The sequence below is a fragment of the Solea senegalensis genome, linkage group LG7 (assembly GCF_019176455.1).
Source record: "Solea senegalensis isolate Sse05_10M linkage group LG7, IFAPA_SoseM_1, whole genome shotgun sequence".
Classification (NCBI taxonomy): Eukaryota; Metazoa; Chordata; class Actinopteri; order Pleuronectiformes; family Soleidae; genus Solea; species Solea senegalensis.
In genome coordinates this window covers 10,070,433-10,095,253 of record NC_058027.1, presented here as the reverse complement: position 1 = coordinate 10,095,253, position 24,821 = coordinate 10,070,433, and the positions used below count along the sequence as shown (strand labels likewise).

General features: G+C 40.2%; 2 protein-coding genes across 2 annotated transcripts; one reads left to right on the top strand and one right to left on the bottom strand.

Annotated features, from left to right (window-relative positions):
- The first annotated feature begins 1,113 nt into the window (after window positions 1–1,113).
- On the top strand, window positions 1,114–19,692 carry trpm5 (transient receptor potential cation channel, subfamily M, member 5). Its single transcript, XM_044030020.1, has 22 exons — window positions 1,114–1,214; window positions 1,311–1,488; window positions 4,452–4,516; window positions 5,356–5,541; window positions 5,865–5,964; window positions 6,089–6,207; window positions 6,658–6,999; window positions 7,903–8,046; window positions 11,827–11,950; window positions 12,133–12,278; window positions 13,375–13,487; window positions 13,565–13,669; window positions 14,030–14,288; window positions 16,916–17,034; window positions 17,155–17,287; window positions 17,383–17,557; window positions 17,708–17,876; window positions 17,962–18,140; window positions 18,379–18,511; window positions 18,721–18,793; window positions 19,350–19,440; window positions 19,547–19,692. Exons 1-22 carry the CDS (start codon window positions 1,179–1,181, stop codon window positions 19,690–19,692), a joined length of 3,135 nt encoding a protein of 1,044 aa, XP_043885955.1. The 5' UTR covers window positions 1,114–1,178.
- traf6 (TNF receptor-associated factor 6) lies at window positions 18,565–24,778 on the bottom strand. Its single transcript, XM_044030022.1, has 8 exons — window positions 24,685–24,778; window positions 23,689–24,011; window positions 23,300–23,450; window positions 22,774–22,932; window positions 22,567–22,638; window positions 22,130–22,207; window positions 21,699–22,034; window positions 18,565–21,462 (listed from the first exon to the last, which is right to left on the bottom strand). Exons 2-8 carry the CDS (start codon window positions 24,009–24,011, stop codon window positions 20,857–20,859), a joined length of 1,725 nt encoding a protein of 574 aa, XP_043885957.1. The 5' UTR covers window positions 24,685–24,778; the 3' UTR covers window positions 18,565–20,856.
- Between the last annotated feature and the right edge of the window lie 43 nt (window positions 24,779–24,821).

Below are 24,821 nucleotides of genomic sequence, written 5' to 3'. Positions count from 1 at the left end.
CATGCTCAATTACAACAGAAAAAAAATAACATGGCATGTAAAACTAAAGCATAGCAGTCGTGTAACTTTGATTAGATGTGATATAAATAATGAAACCCGTGGTTTTCCTGTTTTTCAGTTAGTACAGACTATAAAGCTGGGAGGGGAGGACCTGAGACTTTTCTACAGCAGATCTCTTTTCTTTGTGTGTTGGTGCTAAATGGGATATACATTTAATGTGTGCTTCTGTCAGTGTCCTGCTGGGCTGCCCTTGCTGCTCTACAGTGGACAAGACACTGGAGAATGTAACCAGAGGCCTGGCCCGCAGAGTGAACCAGGAGAAGAGTCATTGGGCAGCTGGAAGAGTGGGCGACATAGACTTCACTGGCTCTACAAAGACCAGAGGAAAGGTGAAACTACAGATGAGTGTTGCAAAGACACAGAACACATGCCATGAGCACAATACTGACATGTCAACCCATGTCCTTATATCCAGTTTATGAGGGTTTGCAGCGACACAGACCCAGTGCTGATCTACCAGATGCTGACAGAGGAATGGGGCCTGGCTCCTCCACACCTGGTGGTGGCACTGGTGGGAGGAGATGAGCTGGCCCAGATGAAGCCTTGGCTCCGAGACACACTGAGAAAGGGACTTGTGAAGGCTGCACAAAGCACAGGTTATAATCACTCAAGTCTTTAAATAAATCCACACAGAGAGACTGGGTTTTCTGCTGCCCTCTGCTGACTGGTGGCAGGATTACAACACAACACATTATAGAGATTAAAGCTGGTCTTGAATTAAAATGCACAAGTTTTAGAATAAGGGCCATACATTATTTATGTCTTTCATTAATTTTCTTTTAAGTGAATAATTATAAAAAAATATGTACATGAATTTTAATGTATGTAAGGAGAACTTACAAGGAATGCTTTATAGCCATAATCATATATGGTAATAATCTAATTAGGACCATCAATAGACCGGCTGCTTCTATGGGAACTAGGACACAACTTTCTACTTTTTCTACCACACACACACTCTAATGCAACTGCTTCTCTTTTCTCTAGGAGCATGGATTTTGACAAATGGCCTTCGTTTTGGCATCACCAAACACTTGGGCCAGGCAGTAAGAGATCACTCACTGGCCAGCACTTCCTCCAAAATTCGTGTTGTGGCAATTGGCATCGCACCCTGGAATATGATCCACAACCGAGAGGCTCTTCTCACTGCCAAGGTTTCTGTACACACCAAGTAATACAGTGATTCAAAAAGAGCGTCTATCTGTCGCGTGAATGCGTTCATGCTGTCTTCTGTCTCTCTGCATCTCAAGGTGGATGAGCCTGCTGCATACAAGCCACATGACTTGCCGCACGGGTCAGTGTATTCCCTAGATAGCCATCATTCTCACTTTGTGCTGGTGGAGGAGGATCCCAGTCGACCGGGAGCCACCAGTGAAATGAGGGTGAAGCTGCTCAAGCATATCTCTCTCCAGCGCACTGGTTATGGAGGTAAAGCCTACTGTTGGACAGAAATAGCGTAATAAAAAGTAACTCAACAATAATACAACCAGAATTTAAAATGACTTAATTAAATGTTAAAATCAGCATTAACTATTACTGACTGTAAAATGTACTAAAATATTAAGATTAGAAGTGCTCATTTCGACAAATGGCTCCTTTCAGGGTGATGAATTATAGATGTGTTCACCATTATTTAAGTGTGGTGAGATTTGTAGAACAGGTAGCTGCTTCACATATTGCAGCTGCCTTGGAAAAGCCTTGATTTATATTTTATGAACTTTTCTTATGGTGTGTTGGAAAACCATCTCCCCTTAAATTGTACACAAACGTAGCAGTGCAGTAAATGCACATCTCCTCTGAACAGCTCCCTAACTGGTGCATCTTTACAACATTTTAGAGTAATCGAAATGTAGAGTTTCTTATAAACAAAGTTTATGTTTAGCCCTGAAATGCCTCATGTTTATCCTTGAGGTCTAACAAATGTGTTTTCCTCTTCACAAAACATCTGCAAAGCCAATTTTTCAGTAATATAAATAATAAATATGAATGTAAATTGTGTTCCTTGCCTGCAGTGTTCTCCTTAGCCATTGCAGAGGCTTTGCTGTGCTTCTTTGAGCATTAACACCTACTGCTGACAGTGGAGTCCCCTAAAGCAAACAACAGGGAGACATTTGAAAAAAATAGAAATCAGTGAAGGACCTCTTCTCATAAACATCATTCCATTGCTCCGCAGGACATTAAGTTCATTTCTAGACCACTGTGTGAAAGGTTTGATTGAAAGTATAATGTTTTGTTTTTTGGTGAAATCTAGCATAAATTAAGTGTACAAATATTAATGAATAATAGAGTTAAAACTATTAACATTTTTTATTTAAAGTGTTGTAGTAGAAATATGTGTGAGTGTTTGTATTTATAGTCTTTATGGCCCAGGGGAAGAAACTGATTTTATCTGTTTGTGCTGGTTCTCAAGCTCAGGGTGAACAGTTTACATTCAGGGTGGTTTGTCATTTATTATATTTCTGGCTCTGTTTAGACATCTGGAGTTTGAGATGTCCTCCAGAGTAGGCAGGAGGTAACCTATTATTTTCTCTGCTGTCTTGAATCCTCTGGAGGGCCTTCCAGTCTGCAGCTGAGCAGCCAGTGTACCATACTGTGATGAAGAATGCCAGCACATTCTCGATGGTGGAGAGGTAGAACATTACCAGCAGGTTCTCCTTTAGTTTTCTTTTTCTGGAGGAGTTTTAGAAAGTGTAATATCTGCTGGGACCTTTTAACTACCAAGGTCTTCGGAGATAGTGGTTCCCAGGAACGTGAAGATGGAGACCATCTCCACCTCCAACCCGTTTATGGAGTGGAGCTGAATCTGTTCGTCTTCGGCTTTCTGGGTTTCAATTCCAGATTGTTTTCCCTGCACCATTTAGAAAGTGCAAAGAACTCTAACTCCAACCACTGTTGTGTCTGCCGCAAATTTAATCATAGTTTTAGAGTGCACTCATGTTTGTACAGAAAACAGAGAAGTGGACTCAGCACACAGACCTGTGGGGAACCAGTGCTCAGCTGGATGGTGGAGGAGCTGTGGGTACTTATTTTGACAGTGTGGGGGTGGTTTGCAAGAAAGACTTTTATCCAGGTGCAGACGGATTGGGGGAAAGTCCAGGTTGTTGTGCGGCTTGCCCTTAGTATATCTGGGATTATTGTATTAAATGCTGATCTGTAATCAACAAAGAGCAGTCTCACCTCGGGGTCCAGATTCTCCAGATGGCTCAGTGCAGCGAGGAGAGCTGTGTTCATGTCATCTGTAGATCTGTTTGCCCTAAAGTTAGGAGGAAGGATGGTTTTGATATGTCGGGTTACAAGGAGCATTTTGTAATAAGTTGTGTAACTATTGTAAGGGCGTTTTGTCTGTTGTCATTAAGGCGTATGGGATGGTGACCTGTCTCAGGGAGATGTCTCAAAGAGGTATTTGAGAAGAATCAGTGAGCTGGTCCACACAAGCTTTTATTACTTTGCTGAATACCAGGTCCGACTGCTTTCTTTGGAATCCCTGTCTTAAGCACATGTCTGTTTTCATTAGTTAGTAAAACAGTATTAAAATGAGCAAAGAAATGCTTTCATTCATAACGTGCTGTAGATCCTGCCACACATGGGTTGTTGTTTCCTCTTATAGTCCTTTTCGGCTGCCTTGATAGGGGTATCGAGGCAGCCAAAGCTCAGCTCCTGCCACACTATACTGGGCCCTGTCTCCCGACCTGAAGGCAGAATTGCGTGCCTTCAAAAGTGACTGTACCTCTCCAGTCATCCAGGGTTTGAGGTTGAGATAGACCTGGATGTGCTTGTTTACGGTCACATTATCAGTGCAGCATTTAATATAGAACAGAACTGTTTCTGTGTATTCCTCCTGATCCTTGTGTTCAGAATGTGGCGTAGTCTTAGCCTTCTGAACGGGATATACTCTGGTAAAAGGAGCAGTGAGAGGTGGTCTGAGAGGCCCACATGTGGGAAAGGTACTGCACTGTAAGCATACTTAAGGCTGGAATAAACATGATCCAGTGTGTTCTTGGGCACACTGTATTTACTGCCCTTAAGCTTGCTTGATTTAAGTCCCCAGCAATGATGTGGACTAAAGCAGGATGAGCCTGTTGATGCTTGTTCACTATGTCATGCCACACAGCCAGTGTGATGTTAATGTTAGCATCTGGAATGTGTTAAGCTCTTGACAGTTTTACCAGCTCAAGCCTTTAAAACTCAACTGAAACTTAAGACTGTTTGAATGTGCCAGTATGGAAAAGCAACATTATTCATCATCAACATCATTTTATAAAAAACACTTTGGTCAGAGAGTGGTCGTTTTGCAGTTTGATGGGGAAAAATGATGCCTCATCCAAACAACAGTTCGAGTGGTGATAACCTTAGACTCTGAGATGTTTATAACAGTGCTGCCTTTTTTTCAGGTGCAGGCAGTTTTGAGATCCCTGTTCTGTGTCTCTTGGTCCATGGGGAGCCCAAGATCCTGAAGGTGTGTTTGTTGTCATTATGCAATTGAAGACACAGAACTTTAAAGACGTTAACTAAAAGAGACATTTCAAAAGGCAACTTCTATGTATTATATTGTATGAGAGTGCATGATGTGACTTGAGATTAGGCTCACAAATGACATTTTGGTTGTGCCACCTCCTGACATAGCAGGACAGAGCCAGAAACAAATGTTGTCTGTTTACACAAAACTAATCAAAACTAACACTTTCCAGAAATAGAGCCGTAACTGAGGAGATTAGAGGTTACATTGTACACCAATCAATACAATTCTCTGTTGATGTTTAGCAGAAATGTTATTAACCCTTAGAACACAGAGCATTTCGGCTGTTTTTTTCCATTACTATGTTTAAACGTACAGTATATACAGAGGTTAAAGAATTGGCAATATATATAGTGTCTTGTATCCTTTTTTTCCCCAGCACAACCTAGGCAATCTAATGAAACATTTCTTTCATTTTCACCAACTAAATAAACACCCCTGAGCAAAAAGTACTAAAAATGTTTGACATCGGATTGAATATGTGAAATTTGGAAATACGTCACAGTTAAAAGTTCACCTGTCTGGTTTTTATGAACGGAAAGAAAAGAAAAACTCAATGACAATTATTGCTACTTTATATCGCTACTAAAAATGTGATAATGGAAATGAATTATAACTCAACAACACATAAGAAGCATTTTTTAAAGCCTGAATATGTGACCTATAAATCCATCGCACAGCAACTTACCAAGGGTGCACCTGCGGCACATATCTGTTAAGGGTTAAGGCAACACAATGAAGTTTATGTACATGTCTGAACACTGTGCCCTTGTTTGCAGAGGATGTATAAAGGCATTGGAAATTCAACACCATGGCTGATCCTGGCAGGCTCGGGGGGTGTGGCTGACATCCTTGTCACACTGATGAATAGGGGCTGCTGGGATACAGACAGTGTTCATGAGCTGCTGTTGGACACCTTTCCAAATGCCCACCACAGCACAGACATCAGTAATTGGGTCAAGCTGGTGAGAGCAATGAACACACAGCACAGAGGCAGGCTGACACACTGATAAGCACTTCACACACAAGATTTGAACATTGCCAGAAAAATGGAGCAGAGTGGGGAAGACTGTGGGAGAAGCTAATGTCATGGATGCTAATGTTCATAATAATGTGAATCAGAGGGAAAGATACCAATCATGCAACATACTGTATATTCTTTCAAGCTGACACACTGTGGGGGGTTGCAATTATAGAACAGTAAAAAAAAAGAAATCACATAATGATGAAGAATAATATACATTACTTTCTTCAAGTAGTAATTGTTGTGTTTCAACCTGCCAATCAGATCCAGAAGATACTGGATCATGGGCATCTCCTCACTGTCCATGACCCTGAACAGGAGAGCTCTGAGCTGGATACGGTCATTCTCAAAGCTCTTGTCAAGGGTAAAGTGCTTTTTCTGACAGATCTTTTGGTCTATTTAATAATACGTTTTATGATTTGCACTGAGAAAGAGAGTGATGATGTTCTGAGCCGTCTGTAAGTTTTACCTGTGTGTGTGTAATTTAGCTTGTAAGAGCCAAAGCCAGGAAGCTCAAGACTTCTTGGATGAACTGAAGCTGGCTGTGGCCTGGAACAGGGTGGACATTGCCAAGAGTGACATCTTTAATGGAGATGTGGAGTGGAAGGTGAGAGAGAGAGAGTAATTTTAGTAGAGGTTTGTGATTTTTAAGTGTGGTTAACGTGCACAATTTTAATTCTTTCTTTTTGTTTTGTTTTGTTTTTAAAGATATTTTATTATGAACTAACACACTGACAGGATGAGGCTAAAATGACTGTTGTAAAAGAGTGCTCAATGTTTAATTCTAATGATAATAATACGTTTCATTTAATGACACTTAGGTCTCCTTCCAGCTCTAAAATCAAACAATAATAACAGAAAAATACTTTATGTAAATACAAAATAAGCTTTTGAAAGTGAAGCACTGGCCATTGATTATTAGAAAAAATGCACAAAGATACAAGTTTATATCAGTGAAGTTGAGAAGAAAACACAAAACCACAAACCTGTTCAAAGGAAAAAAGAGACAGAATCTGCCGTAATAAGTCATTGTAACAAAGACGTCTGATCTTTGCAGGCATGTGACCTTGAAGAAGTGATGATGGATGCGCTGATCAATGACAAACCAGACTTTGTTCGCCTGTTTGTGGACAATGGTGTGAACTTGGGTGAGTTCCTTACCTATGGCCGTCTGCAGGAGCTTTACTGGTCTGTGTCTGAGAAGAGCCTGCTTCACAACCTGCTCCTCAAAAAGTATGAGGAGAAGCAGATTCTGCTTGGAGCTGCCAGGACACCTGGTCCACCTGGCCATCACCCACCTGAGCAAGGGAAACCTCGCTTCACCCTCTATGAGGTTGCCAAAGTGCTGAAAGACTTTCTCCATGACTCCTGCAAAGGCTTTTACCAAAAGATTCCTACGGTGAGTGTGTGTGTTATCACCTCATGTTCTATATGCACCACACAACCATCCACTCACACACACACACCTACAGTCAATTTAGAGTGTCCAATCCACCTTATCCCAATATTGCATGTTCTTGGACTGTGGGAGGAACCGAGAGAAAACCCCCACACCCACAGGGAGAACATGCAAACTCCATGCAGAAAGGCCCCTGTTCCAACTGGGTCACAAATCCAGGTCTTCTTGCTGCAAAGGCAAGGGTGCTACTGCACTAAATAAAAACTAATAATAAAAATAATTTGAAAAATGAATGAAAAATGAAACTGCAATGAAATTACCACATCCTCAACTAGTATATGACATACAATCAGGCATTCCATTATTAGTCAATCCTGCCTTTCTGTTTCTCCTGTGAAGTTTCATCATTTTATTAAAATGTGTCAACATACAACAAATACTTTTTCTCAGCAAAGAATCAACTTTAGAAACTGAGTTGACTGTCACATCCCAAGAAATATTGTCTAAATATATTTGAATTACCCCTCTCTATGTCATGTAATGTTGTACAGCTAAACAAAGGTGATAATTATCCTTCAATTTTTAGGTTTATTCATTTTTGGCGTGTCTGTTTAGCCAATTCTGCAGAAATAATAATATAATATGGATTAGAAATATTGTTTTCAGCATGACAGACATATAGATATGCACTTGGTTCGTCAAAACATTCAGAAGAAGGATACATGAAACCAAACCACTATTACGTTCTATACTCAATGACAGTCGCACACTTATGCTGACAGTAGAAGTAAGTGGTAATTGTAATAACACATGTCATAGACTGTAAGGCCAGTGTCATATTTGCATGTTCTGTAAACTGCTTACATTAAACAAGATAATTTATGCCCTGTCTCTGTTCTCCAGGAGAAGCCAGCAAAGGGCCGGCTGTTCCACCAGCAGAAGAACCTGGCTGAGTTAGAGGAACGCTGTGAACATCCATGGAGGGATCTTTTCCTCTGGGCCGTCCTTCAGAACCGACAGCAGATGGCTAACTACTTCTGGGCTATGGTCAGTCTATGTCAGCTTATTTTCGTCAGCTCAATCCTCACTTGTGGTGTCTCAGTGCTGTGTGGTTCAATCAATAAAAGTCCAAATGTGCCTAGCATTGGAAAACACTACTCAAACCAAGCTGAGAGAGAGGCTGAATTATGCTCTGCTAGTTTGTATTCTGAACTCAGTGTGAACAAGAGTGATGTGAGCTAGCACAGTGTATGTGCAGGTCAGACCTGCCATAGGGAAATGTCACTCTAGATAAAAGAACTGAGTAAACACCATACTTATAGAGAACTGAGGTGAACAAAAAACCTATCTTATCTCCAAGAACATTATTTAAATGAAGGTCATTCCAGTTGCCGGGGTAGTATATTCCAGGAAACAAGCACATAATGCCAGAAGGGAAATAATGAATATATCCTGACATGTAAATGATGCTACATGTAAAGTTAAATGACACCAACTATTGGTAATTTCTCTTTGTTTTCGATGTCTTTTCATTTCATAATTGCCCTTCTCTGAACTCAGGAAACCAATTATTCTAATCTCACAAGCGGTCACCCTGATGTGCGTCATCCCTATGTCTTATTTCAGAACATTATCTGAAATTATGGTAATTGCATTCACTGTGTGTACATCTCCACTGCAAATTGTTTTAGCACTCAGACTCTGGCTGGGCTATCAGCATTTGTAATTCCATTGTTTGAAGTGTCTTTCATGTTTAAGGCCTCATCACATTTATTCTTGCTTCATGCAAAAGTGCTCATATAAAATATGGACATGGACAATACTGTGAAAAACTTTACTATTAGATTTGTTGTTTTAGCAATGTTATAATGACCATACAGTGTAATCATTTCTTTATCACCTTATGGGAATATATCCATATATAAACTCATTGATTATTTAAAGAATTGGCATATGTAGCTCAGTTGGCACTTTTCAGCACATCAGCATGCAAACACAATGTGCCTACTTTCACGCATGGATGGAGGGATGGATTATGACAAAACTGGCTGCTGGTTACAGACATCTTTAGATCCCATCAACCTCCTTTATAGGCATTCTTGGCTGAACGAGATGCAAAACAACTTCAAATATCTCTTTTTGCCCTTTGCACATCTCTTTGTAGTGTATTATATGTCTATGTGGTGTTTGTTTTATTGTCTTTTTGTGGTTGTTTTGTGTGTCGTTGTAGTGTTTGTGTCTATTTTGGTGAATGACTTCTCTGTGGGATCTCTTTGTATCTGTGCTGTGTCATATTATTAACTGCTGTGCAAAATTGCATACAAACCAAAATGCTCTAATAAAAGTGGTTTAACCTTGTTATACACAGTACTGCTGAGCTGAGCTGACATATTCACTCTTATCACTGTGTTTACATGATCACAGGAAGAGGACGGGAGATGAAAAAGTGAGTTGTCACTTATTTTTCCTCCTCGGTTATAATATTAAAAGTGACAATTCTTGGTGTGTATTTGACCACAGTTTGTTGCTCAGAATTTTCATTTGTGCAATATCAATTTTATTCGATTTTTTTCCCAGTGATGTACATGAACGTTTCATTTTTGTTGTTTTGAGAGTTTCAGGTGTGCCTGAAACTCATATATGCCATTATAGTATGTGAAGGAGTTTAGTTTCATTATCTATGCTTATTCTGAATGCTATGCTTTGACTGGTCTGTGTGTCTGTGAACTGAGCACCCATCAGAAATAGCAGTAATGACTGTGGAGTATTCAAGGATATAGGCATCGCAGTTAGTGTGATCACATTACAATATCTTTTTTTGTGTGTGTCTTTGCTTTTCTTTTTTTGTTACTTACTTTTTATTGTTTTTCTTTAGCAGTGTATAAACATTATACAAGGGGGTGGGGGGGGGAAGATCTGAAAAAGAACATGTTGGATCGTCATGCTTCTACAGTTTGATCCATTTTTAATGTCAATGTGATGGTCCTTGTCCTGTCGTTTTTATGTATTCAGTCCATTTCTCCCACGTCCGGCAGCACTGATCCTCTTGAGTCCTTATTCTATAAGTCACTTGTTCCATAACATGTATTTCGTGCATAACTTTCATCCAATCTTCCAGTGATGGTGGGTCTGTCTTATAGCATTTTCTTGTAATTGCCTTTTTACAGGCTACTAACATAATTTTCAATATGTATTTATCATCTTTCAACACAACATTTCCCATAATGACACCAACATAAAATAATGTACAGGACTTGGATACACCATAACCCAAAATTCTGCCTATACTAACTGCGATATACACATGTGAATGGTTCACATTTACCTCTCCATAGCTTGTCCAACATGGCTGTGGTAGTGAAGTATGTTTATTCCTAATTTTGGGTGTTATAAAAAATCGAATTCAGATATGGCCACACCCAGCTCATCATATATTTAAATCATATTTTTGTTTAATCTCCTGGAAGCTCATGAAATTCCCATTTTTAATTGCTGTACACATCGCTGTTAATCCATTAGGAATCCATTGTTTAAATAAAATTAAAAAAAAATAAAACTCTTGTCACAAGCTATCCACCGAAGCAGTCCGAGCTCTTTCTCTAGTTTATATTTTCATACCAGATTAAACCATAATTTTAGCGTAATCTGAGTAACTATGTTCACCTGTTTAATTACACTCATCGCTTCTTCTCTGTCTCCAATAAGACTTTGAATTTCTCTTCTCTTAAATTCTTCCATTTGGCTGCATAATCTTTGTCACACCAACACATTACATGTCTTATTTGTGCAGCATGGAAATATCCCTTAAGGTTTCCAATCTGTAATGTTTCAAATGGTCTGTGACCATTCCATATAAACGTTGAAATAATTTTGTCCCACAGTCTGAATTGTTTTTCGGGTATCTCAATGGTAGTGATTGAAACAGGTAAAGAAGAACACTAATTTTTATGGTCTCTATTCGTGAACAGATGTCTAATGGAAGGGTAGCCCACCTGTCCAAATTGCTCTTAATTTCCTTATCCAGTTTGACGTAGTTTCATATAGCTTCTTATAAATCATCAGTGTTTCGTGTTAGTCTTTGCTTTTTTTTGTTATCAATTTTCCTTCTCTTTGATTTATTTTGTGTCTTTTCTTTTTCTTTTTCTTTTCTGGTCTCACTTGCATTAGCACCTGAAACATACAAACCTGTCCTCCAATGAAACGTACATGTGGGTCGTATGCAGGAATTACGATCTATGTCTACGTTTTCAAAACCAGTGCCCCTACTGGTTGTATACATGACAGCAACCTGGTACCTTGGGTTAGAGTGTGGTCGACAAGGGTTCGACTCCCGAACTATACCACCTTTTTACTGCCTAACCCTGTCTTTTTTGCCCCAACCCTAACCTCAGTAACACCTGTGTGTATTCGAGTTGAAAAATACTGCACCAGTGTAGTAAAAACATACCTTTAGGTCGAATTCAGTTCGTTCGTTAACTTTCAGTTGGAGGACAGGTTGAACGTACAGTCTTGTGCAGGGACCCACTGAGCTCTATGCCAGGCTATGACAAATACATCTTAAATAGTGTCTGATGCGGTCAGAGCTTTACTGGTACACACACAAGGTAATTCTACAGTACATTATATTGTATAATATATATATTATATTGTCAAATCAAACAATGGGCCTTTAGGAACAGAGCGTTCCATATAGACATATACTTCATGCGGCTGTGGTGCAACCATTTAGATGCAAAAAGATGCAGCACTCTGATATTCCAAACTGGATTTCTCAGATCCCTCTTTCAGACGTCATTTCTTGGATTCAGCTTTCCTTTAATCCTTTAGGGCCCTGAGGCGGTAGCTGCAGCGCTGGCGGGTTGTAAGATTTTAAAAGAGATGGCTCGACTGGAATCTGAGGCTGAGTCTGCACGAAGTATGAAGGAGGCCAAGTATGAGCAGTTTGCCCTTGGTGAGTACATAAACCATTTGACAACTACAGCTGACAGTGTTATCAGGAAAGTACAGTAACGGGGAAATCATTGCAAGAGGTATGCACAAACAGATTCTACTGGAGGACACTAAGATATGAATCCAAATCTGACATGTACTGTATCTGAGTGGCTGACATTGTTTTACCTGCTGTTGTTGCAGATGTCTTTGGTGAGTGTTACTCCAACAGTGAAGACCGGGCTTATGCTTTGTTGGTGAGGAGAACACACTGCTGGAGCAAATCTACGGTCCTTAACTTGGCAACTGAGGCAGACGCCAAATCCTTCTTTGCCCATGATGGAGTTCAGGTAATAAGGAGAAACATCCGCATGCACATTTGTCTCCTTGCATGTAGATTCTTTGCCAAACATCAAACTGCCATCCAACCGCTTCAAAGTAATGTGCTTTTGAAGAGAATTAGGTTGTTTATTTTGATGTTCTCTGTATTATAACACTGCAGTTATTAAAAGCCTTTCCAGAGAATTGGATACTTGGTTCAAATTCATGCCTTTTGCAGCTCACAGGACTCGATTCACAACACTATTTTGACTAAATATTTCCCCAACAGACTTCCTTGTCATTAGAAAGTCATCATTGAGAGTTAATTGGTATTCACTGTCAGCAGGGAAAGTTAGAATGCAGAAATCTCTCGACAGTGAAGTAATATTTTATTTAAAGTGCACGCACACACATACACACACACACACACACACAAAGACATGCACTAGCACACACAAGCCCATGACTAAGCGTGCATGGTTTTTAAGGAAGTGGCAGATGTGGTTCACATATGGTTCATATGTCAAAATCAAATGGTTGGATGAGGAGGGAAAATTCAATATTTTTACAGCTGCTACGGGGAAACATGCTGTGTGATGCTACAGTGATTTTAGTCAATAGACTGTAAGGCAGAACTACGATAAGGCCTGTTGTGCCCTCTTGTGGTCAGATCAATTGTTGTGCCTGTTGTGAAACGCCATAATATTTATAATCAAAATTATATTAACCCTTAGAACACAGAGCATTTTTTTTATGTCTGTATTAAAACATACAGTGTATACACAGCACAACCTAGGCAATCTGAGAAAATATTTCTTTTCATTTTCACCAACTATATAAACACATCTGAGCCACAGTTAAGATAAGTGACAGTTCAAAGTTCATTTGGCTCGTTTTTATGAACAAAAAGAAAAGATAAAGGGTATATTTTGTGACTTTTTGTGCACAATTATTAATACTTTCACTACTAAAAATGCAATATAACATGAATCATAACTTTGACTCAACAACACAGGATGTCCATATATATTGTGTATTATTCCCACTGTAATTTACCATGGGTGCACCTGCAGCACAGATCTGTGCTGCGTGAGCACTAAGGGTTAAGATAAAGCTTCTCTACAGGCTCTCCTGACAAAAATCTGGTGGGGCGCGATGACGACTGACACGGCCATCTCCAAACTTGTGGTGTCTTTCTTCTGTCCCGCACTCATCTGGACCAACCTCATAAAGTTCAGGTAATCAACCTTAAACTGCCCCATCATTAGCCATAACAATGGTGATATACTAAATGTAATATTTCTCTGTTTCTCAGCGACGAGGAACTTGATAATCGTAATGGCCGGGAGCAGTTTGTGGAGCAGGACAGTCTGGATACAGAAAAGGCTTTGCTGTTAACTGATGATGATGATGACCCTCTGTGAGTTTTAGAGCCATGCAATATTAATAATCTAGAGGTAATCTTGAGTGGCTAGGAATTAAATCCACAATCTTTGTATTACAGGACCTTGGTTGTTTTTACTACATTTATTTTCTTACTCTTAGTTCTTTCTAAAAAAAAGTGTAGCATGTCATTATACATGACCTTGAGCTTTTTCTGAAACCCGGGGTTTATCCAGCCTGCATTAACAAACCTCGTCATCAGAGTTAAAACATCAGTCATTTTCATGCTCCAAATTCAAAGGCACATATTTAACCATTATTAGATCAGTATTAATAACAGTATAGACAGCTGGTTTCTCTGCATGTAAAGCATTTGAATGTCCATGTGTTGTTCCAGGGACCCTGCACCTGGAGACCCTGCAGCTCAGAGCTGTGCCTCCGTGTGGTGGCGTTTCTTACTCCGCCGTTGGCGGCGCTTCTGGAGCGCGCCTGTCACTGTGTTCCTTGGTAATGTCATCATGTACTTTGCCTTCCTCTTCCTTTTCACCTACGTGTTGCTGCTCGACTTTCGCCCACCACCACCTGCTGGCCCTGGAGCCCCAGAGTTGATACTCTACTTCTGGGTTTTCACCTTGGTGCTGGAGGAACTTCGACAGGTGATTATCAATGTGCTCAGTCTCACTTGTTCCTTATGAGCTAATATTATATCTTGATTTTTACATTTTACGTAGATTTTTATGTTTCTATCAACGTGTGCCGTGTGACTCCCAGTTTGATGCTCTGGCACTGCAGCATTAATGTCTGACAAGTCAGAAGCAAATAAGTAGAATCTGGTGTGAAATGCTAAAATAAGCTATTTCTCTCTGTGGGTTTAAAGATTCATGAGTCTTTCACCTTCCTTCCCGAGTCCCTCTCAGTGAGCCAGGTCAGACAAACATGATCCCTTATTCCAATGGTCCTCCTGAGAAAATGCTCCCTTGGGTTCAACTGCCCCAGATGAGACAAGCGCCCATCTCTATTTCCTTAGCATGCTTTTTCAATGTGCTTCTCAGGAAGCTTAACAGAGCCATGGTACAGTTTTCCAAAAACAGAATTACACTGCCTCAGGCGGCCCTGGCATTATACCAAGCCCAGCGGGGATTCTGTACCTTCACACAGATAGCTCAGGGGTGCATACCTCTCCCTGAAGGAAGACAATACCACTGGGGCACCTATTCTACCACACACTATTTGTCATTTAACAAGGTTAGAGACTGTAGCCTTTTCAAACTGAGCTTGTCACTTTTAACAAAGTTGTATACGTGCATTGTAAAATAAATGGAGGGATGGGTCAGGGCCTTAACAACCACTCATCTAAAAAAAGTGCCACACTTTGGGTCCATAGTACGTGTGATGTTTGAAGGCGATCAGATTAATAGACAGTGCAACATATTGATGTGCCTGTTTATCAGTAGGATCAGTGAAAAATGAATGGACGGGACTATGATATAATGTAATGTCACCATACCTGGATATCATTCGTTATCTGGCTTCAGTGAGCCCAACCACCGTCTTGCTAAGTAGTTGTAAGATTGTGTCTGTCAGCTCAGCTCAATATGTTGCAGAAAAGCGGAATATTTTACAAATAATAAGCAAACTATAATTTGATAAGTCATATGAATTTAACAAAAGCAGGACACATGTATGTAATAGGCTCATAATATGACTATCCCTTTATTAGAGCACAAGCAAACTTTACGATAATCATATTTTTGTTTATAACTTATTTTTTATTACTTAATGGGGCAGCTCATGGCCAAGTAGAAATGGAACTTGGCTTGTAACCAGAGGGTTGCCGGTTTCGGATTCTGACAGGTCAAGGGCTGGGGTACCTCTGAGCAAAGTACCCATTGCTCTCCATTCATTGGACACTCTAAATTGACCCCAGCCACAGTGTTAACAGTGTTCACAGTGCACGGCCAGTGTTCTCCTTGTACCGGTTCCAAGCACGGATAAATGAGGAGTGTTGCGTAAGGAAGGGCATGCAGCGTAAAGAAATCTCTGCCAAATCAAATATGCGGATCACAGAACAAACAGGTGATTCGCTGTGGCAGCCGCTAGAGAAGGACAGGCCGAGAGAAGAAAAACAAACATTAAATTAATGTGTCACATGCATTTTAAATGATGCACGTAAGACAGCTTTAGCCTTGTTCTTTCAGCTGAAATCCTTAAATAAAAAAATAGACCGGAAGCATTATTCATAGTGGTAAGTACTGTATGTAGGTGTACTTTCATATCACATAGGTACAACATGTACAAGGCTTTGCTGCTTCTGTCCTTATTGCAGTGTAGTGGCACACAAAAGCACAAAGGAGCTGACATTACTTGATGTAGATTACAGGTTGGGGGCCACTTATACTCTTCGGAGTAATATGTGTTGCTCATATAATATATATATATATAGGGCAGCCTGTGGCCAAGTGGAAAGGGAACTTGGCTTGTAACCAGAAGATCGCCGGTTCAAGTCCCCACTGGGTCGAAAGGCCTTGCCCGGGTGCTACTCAGTGTGGCAGCTCACTGCTCCTGATTCTAGGATGGGTCAAAATGCAGAGAATAATTTTAGTAAGTGAAAACCAAAGGGGTTCATCAGTCTCTGAACACTCCTGCCTTCCTAAGAGACCCCCTCACACTCAGCTCACTGAGCAGTTCTGCAGGGTCTTTTGTTGCCATCTTCAGTACAGAGTCACTATCTGTTGATAGCCAGCAATAACATGACAAACTCCATTAGTTAGTTAGTTAGTTAGTTAATGTAAGAGTTCATGAGAGATGCATAGCACAATAAACAAAGCGCTGTGTCTTGATGAAATTGCAGTTTCTGCAAGAAGAGTGACAATGTGGGACACTGCAGGTGCTTCTAAAGCAGCAGAGTTGTGTACCTGCTAACTCCCTGGCCCTGCAGGTGTGTCTTAATATGGCTCTGGTGTATGAGGATATTTTATCATGAGAATAATATTACTTAGGTGTATTGGAGAGGGAATAAAGACTCAGATCCAGTAGCTGGTAGCTTTTACAAAACCCATTAAACTCTAAGAATGTTCTAGTCTGTAAATACACTTACACATTAAATGAAGCACACAATATTTGAAATGACTTTGTTTATAATGAGTCATACACAGCAGGGCAGTGTTTGAGTCAAGAGCATGAATTATTTTCAAAAGGTATGTAAGGGATGCAGTGTATATGAGCTACCTACTTATTTTCTTATAAAAGTTATACATGCCAGTGTCTCTCCATCTCATCACAGAGCTTTTTCACTGATGAAGAGATGAACATCTTGAAGAAGTTCAAACTCTACGTCGAGGACAACTGGAACAAGTGTGACATGGTTGCCATCTTACTCTTTGTTGCTGGGGTTTCATGCAGGTAATGAAGTTTAAATGACACTGATGATAAAGCCTTTAGATGTGTTGTTATCATGGGATGGTATGACGAGAAATAGAGGTATTAATGAAAGGGTAATGTTAATATAATTTGATTTAACAGGATGGTCGATCACACCTATGAGGCTGGAAGGACAGTCCTGGCCATAGACTTCATGGTTTTCACCCTACGTTTGATCCACATCTTTGCCATTCATAAGCAGCTGGGACCTAAAATCATTATCGTGGAAAGAATGGTGAGCAAAACAACACTTTCCAGCAATCAAGCATGAAAGTGTGCTGTTATCGGTCATGAGGAGGATGGAAACATAGTCTGTTCCCTTCTTTACAGATGAAGGACGTTTTCTTCTTCCTCTTTTTCCTGAGTGTATGGCTGATTGCGTACGGCGTTGCCACTCAGGCGCTTCTCCACCCCAATGATCCCAGGATTGACTGGGTTTTCCGCAGAGCATTGTACCGTCCCTACCTGCACATTTTTGGCCAGATCCCTCTGGAGGAAATAGATGGTAAATTGCCGTGAATGCCTGTTTGAAGCAGCTTATAAGTGTTTGCCATGGCTATTCATAATGGATTGCATTCAATAAATGATAGCCTTCTGTTGATCTGAAAGCCGTCTTCTGGCCTAATGTTCTTGTTCTGCCTTAAACGGAGCACAGCTGCTCGCATGCCTGAAATGAACTGCACCAACGACTCAGAGGAGATTATCTCTGGTCTACGTCCTCCATGTCCCAACGTCTACGCTAACTGGCTGGTCATTCTACTGCTGGTTATCTTCCTCCTTGTCACCAATGTCCTGCTGCTCAACCTGCTCATTGCCATGTTCAGGTGAGTTGATCTAGTGGAATCTTCTTTGTACAACGTACATCAAAAAACACACACTTTTAGTGGTTTGTTTTATCCCCGTTTACAGCTACACCTTCCAAGTAGTGCAGGGTAACACAGACATCTTCTGGAAGTTCCAGAGGTACAACCTCATTGTGGAATACCACAGCCGTCCAGCACTGGCTCCACCCTTCATCATCATCAGCCACCTCTCTCAGATCCTCTTCAGCCTGGTCAAACAGCCGGAGTCCAAGCAGGAGCACTTGGGTAAAAATATGTTTATTTAATCATATTTTCATTTTGGGAATATTCAGCCTTCCACCTGATAAACACATGAATAATGCTTTTTTGTGGCTTGTCTGGCTAAATGGAATGCAGGAAATCATAATGTCCTTATCACTGTCCTTCAGTCCATGAACATTGGTTGTTTCTTTGATTGGTTTTCGAACGACCTCCTGTGTGTGCGTGTGTGTGTGTGTGTGTGTGTGTGTGCGTGTGTTACCAGAGAGGGAGTTGCCAGTAGGATTGGACCAGAGGTTGATAACATGGGAGACGGTGCAGAAGGAGAACTACCTGGCCAAACTGGAGCGCCAGCATTGGGAAAGCAGTGAGGAGAGACTCAAGAGTACCTCCTCAAAGTAAACGTCATTTTGCTATTTTAATAGCATGAGTCAATTACCATATACTCTGATTATGATAAGATAAAACATTTTTATTTAACACTTTCTGATCATGTACTATACAAACTTGCCATACACCAAAACAAAGCTTGTGTTAGAGCTCATTTGCCATCTAGTGGTAAAAAGGGGTTATTGCCAAACTAAATAAGATTATGTTTGTGACCAAGGGTTCAGAGTCTGCTAAGGATTGTAGGTGGGGTTAAGGACCAAGAGAAAAGACTGGCATCCATGGAGGCTCAGGTAAATATAAATATATATCATTTTAATGTATAACTTCACACAGAACTGCTAATTTGCACTAATTATTCATTGTTGTTTATTTGGTTTGTTTATCTGATTAGATGTTTTTTTTTTTTACTTCACACTCGACACTGTATTATAATATTTTCTACCTTCTTGTATAGCTTTCTATATCTTCTCTAACATATTTATATTACTATATTACATGTGTATATTTTGTGTTTATCTCATGTTTTTCTGACTCACTCACACCAGTCCATCACAAATGATCATCCACTCTCACACTCACACCTACAGTCAATTTAGAGTGTCCAGTTTCCCTAATCCCCAAATTTGACTGTAGGAAAAAACCCACGCACACACAGGGATCATATTTTTCTATTTCTTATATATATATGAGAGAAAACATCACAGTTGTTCCATCTATATAAAAGTGACTAGTACTTTTTGATAGATAACGTGGTGGCATTTTCCTGAGCTCGTTTCACATGAAAATCTCATTATGCATGGTTCAATGTATATGACCTTCAGTCATTTCTGGCTGACCTGTCTCTAGATTAGATATTGTGGAGAGGTATTGTCCTGGATGGCAGAATGCTTTGCTCAGAGCACGCTCAAATGTGGGAAAGAGGCTCCAAATGTTCCAAGTGAGTAAAAAAAAAAATCACAACATTTGAGACAAAAATACCAAAATACACCATTGCACTGCCATTACTATGAATTTACTAGTGACATGGTAACATTAAATTTCAGTTTCTCTAACAGGCTCCAAGGCAAGCATCTCCAATGATGCATGTCAAAGTCAACCAGAGAAAGATGTTAAACAGGAAAGGGGAGAAGATGGAACAGGTCACCCAGGATATGGAGCAAACAAAAAGTTCCCTTATATTGATGAGTAAAAGTAATAATAGTTGCTGGTAGCAAACTGACAGCTAATTATAAATTAACATTTGTTTTGTTTTTTTGTATATTCCCCCGTACCATGAAGATATCATTAGGAAAAATGTGTTTCCTGTAACTGTTTCTTGGTGTGAATCAAGCTGCTGTCAGATGCTGCATATGTTTTTGCAATACTGACTATTATTACAAATGCTTATTTTCTTTGTTTGGCTGTGCCTGTGATTTAAATGTGTGAGATATTCAATAATGTGTGTGTGTGATTAAAATCAGTGTTTATGTGTGTATATCTTTCAGATGTGTACATGATTCAAAAGTATGTGTGTGGGATATTCAATTCATTAAGCCTATCTGCATGGTCTATGATAAGACAGTGCAAGACACTGCAGTGGCTCAAATCACTGCATGGTGTCATATAAATACAATGCAAAAGCAGGCATATTATTTCGGAGCGAAACTAGTGACGCTGGATTTGAAAATTGTTCATTTGATGGATACATTCCATGTTTTTGAAATGAAATGAGAGGCTGTCAGAGCTGTTCTAGACTAAAATGTCTATTACTTTGATATCAGTTTTAGGGTGTAGGGTGGCACTTTTTCTTAAATTCTTAATTTTTTTTTCAGTATAATTAAGTAAAAGATTGTTTTTGGACATATGCAAATTATGTTTCTTACAGTTCCAACTGTATCTCAGAGCTTAGTTTTCCTCATACCAACATGCAGTACATCCTTGTATGCAATAGCAGAGGGGATCTGCTTGTGCTCCATGGTGCCACTCAAAGTCAAAAAGTCCACAGAATACATACAATTTAGTAATGTTTCTGATAACCACAATGAGAGAGGGAAGTCTGTAATCTGCATAGACTTGTCATCTTGAGCTGATTAAACATAAACTGCTTCCACAATTTATATTATGTGGGTGATGACATACAGACTGTAAAATTAATTGAGAGTATATACTGGTTTTATCAATTAAAATAAACTTCAAATAAATACTAGCATATATGCTGTTTACAAATGTTAAATGATTGACAACATAAACTCTTCTCATCCTTTTATCCACAAATAAAATGCACTGAGCAGTATTGGAACACTGGGATATGTATTGTAACCCCCAAGTACACACATTTCAGTGTAATGATGATCCAGTAGGTATGTGTTTGACTTCAGTCTCTTGAAACTGATGCCTCTGGTCCTCTTGGCTGCACAGATGGTCCCTCACGTTGAAGCATATTGTCAAAACGTGGTGTCGCATCACAGCGGATAAGAAGGGTGTCATCTTTGACAAAGGCCCTCTGATTCAGCTGATGCAGGTGCAAAAAGGTAACATAGCCAAATCCTTTGGGGTTGCGCTGGTTGGTGGGCTTCTGAAAGGCTTGCAGATCTGGTTTTGTTTCCATCACCTCCATGTGATGCTGACCCTCTGGACCCTGGTCTAGAATGGCAAGCCTGATGACGCCTTGAAAAGGCCACGTCAGTTGCCCATCAAAAGACCCTTGCATGGTGTGGACGAAGAGGGAGATGAAGTTGGAACAACGCAGGGCATTGGGGGCCTGCAGGTGTAAACGCAAGCAAAGCTTGTAACCTGGAGAGCCTGTGTAGAAGCCGGGGCTGTGCTCCACCACCGGCAGTCCTGCTTCTTGTTTCTTCAGGAGGGCAGAGAAACCTTTGAGGCGCCAGATGAAGATACCCCGACACTGCTGGGCCTCCAGCTCCTTCACGGTTTCCTCCAGCATCAACACCCTACGCCTGACTTCTGCAAGCTGGCCTGCCTGAATAAGAGATGGGACAACAGCTTTGAAGATCAGAAGATTAAAGAAGATCGTTAAATCTAAAACTACTCTAACGGATACAGCCATCAAACTGCCAATAAAGACTGACTACTGTGAGAAGGAGGCAAAATATTGAAGGTCAATGATGTTTGAAGCAGTGTGCCTGAACTAATGAAGAGAACCAAGACAACGAAAACTTTTCACAAACCATGTGATTGCAATAAGACATCTCATACCTGCGTTTCCTTTAAGATTATGAGCTCTCGAATCTGGTGGTCCTGCTTAACCAATCGTCCATCCATCTCTCTGAGTTGCTGAATCTCTTCACTAGGCTGAGATGGAGCACAGCTGCTGCTGCTGCTATTGCTGCAGCCTGCAGCTACTCTGGGCCCACTAGAGGGTAATACTGATGCTGCAGCCCCTTGATCCTCAGAGATAACAGAGGGTCCATGAGCCCTTAGGGATTTGGGTGTGGTGCCATTTAGACTAAGGCCACGCAGGAACTCTGCCATGTACCACATATGCATCTGTGTGAACTCCTGCATGTGCTGAGCCAGGTCATGGCGCTGCATCTGCAGAAGCAAACAAGTTTTCTTTGTGACATCTGGTCTAAGAGGTGTGAAAATGGAGATTTGTAACACAGAAAACACTGAATTAGATCACCTACCATTTCCTTACATCCAAAGGTGCTAAAGTTACAGGCTATGGGTGCTTTTGGGCAATCTGTATCACAATGAGATTCCATCTGCAAACAAAACACCATCACCTTAGTTTAGTTTGAGTTTTTTCATTCAAATCAGGCTTTTGAAATGCAATAGAAGAGGCTGGTTATTCTTGGGAACACCCTTGGGAAGAACAGATTTCCTACAAAATGATTCATACAAAGAACTATTTAAACATCACTGTGTGCACTTGGTATTGTAGAATTGTTTGGTGCCCATATCACTACTAACATGCACTAATAGTTCCCCATAGTTTAAACAAAAGAGAAGTTCTTGTCAAGAGACATTAACTTGCAAATGGTTAACGCCCTGCTATGTTTCCCCTCATAAAAATTCTGATTGACCAGAGACCATCTTTCATGTCACACTCTGCAGCACTCACCTGGTCTCTGATGAGATCCATCTCACAGTACTGGCACTTCACATTAGCAAAAGGACACTGCTGCTCATGAAGCTGGAGGAGCAACCACAAACAGATTGTAAGGAAACTAATCATCATATATTCATAAAAAATACAGCTTAGTAATTATCCTATGAGAATTAACCCAGACAAATGCAAGGGGCAATAGCATAAGTGAGTGGACTGTACCTCTCTATCCTCATAAACAAAACGTGCTACACAATCTGGACATGACACAGGCCTCTTAAGGCACTCAAGAGTCGTGTGCTCCTCTAGGTGGCTCTTCCTCACAGACTGCTGGCACTGTGGGCAAGGTGCAGTGGCAAACTGACACTGAGCCAGATGATTCTGCAAGAAAAACAATACATTGAAACATGAATATTCTGTAGTAGGACAGCATCAGCTCACATAATATATACATGTAGAACATTTTAATTGCCTGCACCAAAGAAGCATGTCATCCTATGTGTTTACACAGCAGAATAAAGACACAGCTTGTCAGCAACCAAATCTCCCTATCATTGACATCCTCATATAAAAAAGAAAACTAAGTCAAATTCAATATGGAGTAATTATTCACGTTCTACACATTCTAATATCAAATTCAATAAGATGATCCCAATGTGCTAAATATAATATCTAATATCTGTGTGACCCAGAGTCCCTTTAAAATCTTTTTCCATCTTCTTGGTTGAGCTGTTTTCAAAATTCTCACCTCTAAATGTCGTAGCTCCATTTTTTCAAGGCAACCAGAGTTTGGGCAGCAAACAGTTAACGACAGAATTTCCCGTTTGGCAAAGTTATCAGGAAACAGCTGATCTTCTGAAAGCATCTCGTTGTCCACAGGACATCTTTGTCCTGCATCTCTGTTGTGCAAAAACAGCCATCATAGTGAGCAATTAGATGTTTAACATCTGCACATTGACATATAAGCTACTGTCAGTGAAATTTTTAGCATTTTGACACATCTGGAGGAAATTTCTTTCTAAATTAATACTCAGAAATTTGACAGACAACTATATTTCTAATCAAGATTTAAATTCAAATGCATCATAAATCACAGTCAGTGTTCAATGAAATTTGGTGAGTTCCACAATAGCATACCGAATAGATTGCTCAATGCAGCTCTTGCAAAAACGATGACCGCAGGGTGTTTGAACGGCATTCCTCAAAGCCATGAGACAGATAGGGCACTCATATTTACTCTCCAGGGGTGGGTCAAACTCCACATCATAGCCCTGGAGGGGGGCAGCAGCCTGAAGACTACTGGATGTGCTCATGATAAAGGTGCCGGGGCTCTCTGGTGGGCTGAGAATGGATTCTCTCTCCTTTTCCCGCATTGCCAAAGCACAACTAGACAGCTCTTCAACAGCTCCTTCAAAACTGTCTTCCTCCACACTCCTCTTATTGTTTTCAAAGCAAGCCATCTGTGGAGAGCGGGACAAAAACTTGTTTTTATTTCTATAGTTTATCGAGGGCCAAGATATGTAACAACCCATATCTACATAGGCCTAAAGCTATCTTAAATACAAAAAATACCCACAAAATGTCTTGACTTTTGCGATCAATAATGCAAAAATGAAAGTAATCAGGCATATACATATATATTATGTATGGCTGGAGACCACAAAGTTCTCGATCCTTAAATATAAGTTGAATAATCTTTTCCTGGTCATGCCTAACTCTGTATACGAAGAAACAAATGATTGATTTGTAGTTTAACGTCAACAAAAATAACGTAGTACACATTTAACTCGAAATCTGCAGGTTTACACGTAAAAACTAACGCTATGATTCACAAATATTAGTTAAAGTAAAATACGTAACAACTGACAACACTGTTAGATCTCTATTTGTTAAAAAAAGATGGTGATAAATAACTGCACTAACACCGTTCGAATCAATGTTGTCATTTTAATGGAACAGTTATGCCCCTGGATGCGGAACTGCAACTTCGATACTGGCTAAGCTCAGAAGTAAAATAAATATACTGACCAAAGAAGCCGACAAAAATATGCGTCCTTACCATTGTTAAGTACAATTTATGTTTGGTAACAAATATCTAGTATATCTAGTATAAACTCTACTCTGTATACACACCTTGGAGGTAAAAACTTCAGACTTTTCGTTTTCACAGAATTTCCTGTTTTTTTTCTTTCCCCGAACGTCACCTACGTTTTTCGAGTCTTCTTTTTGTCAGGTGGGGTCGTGACAGCGCCGCCGCCTGACCGGAGGCT

Coding starts and splice junctions, on each gene's coding strand:
- trpm5 (XM_044030020.1), top strand. CDS start 1,179: ATGATCCACAACCGAGAGGCTCTTCTCACTGCCAAG. Junction 1,489..4,451: donor CCAGCGCACTGGTTATGGAG/GTAAAGCCTACT, acceptor CCTTTTTTTCAG/GTGCAGGCAGTTTTGAGATC. Junction 17,558..17,707: donor CCCTCTGGAGGAAATAGATG/GTAAATTGCCGT, acceptor AACGGAGCACAG/CTGCTCGCATGCCTGAAATG.
- traf6 (XM_044030022.1), bottom strand. CDS start 24,011: ATGGCTTGCTTTGAAAACAATAAGAGGAGTGTGGAGGAAGACAGTTTT. Junction 22,639..22,773: donor TTGTTTATGAGGATAGAGAG/GTACAGTCCACT, acceptor TTGCTCCTCCAG/CTTCATGAGCAGCAGTGTCC. Junction 21,463..21,698: donor TAATCTTAAAGGAAACGCAG/GTATGAGATGTC, acceptor TCTCTTATTCAG/GCAGGCCAGCTTGCAGAAGT.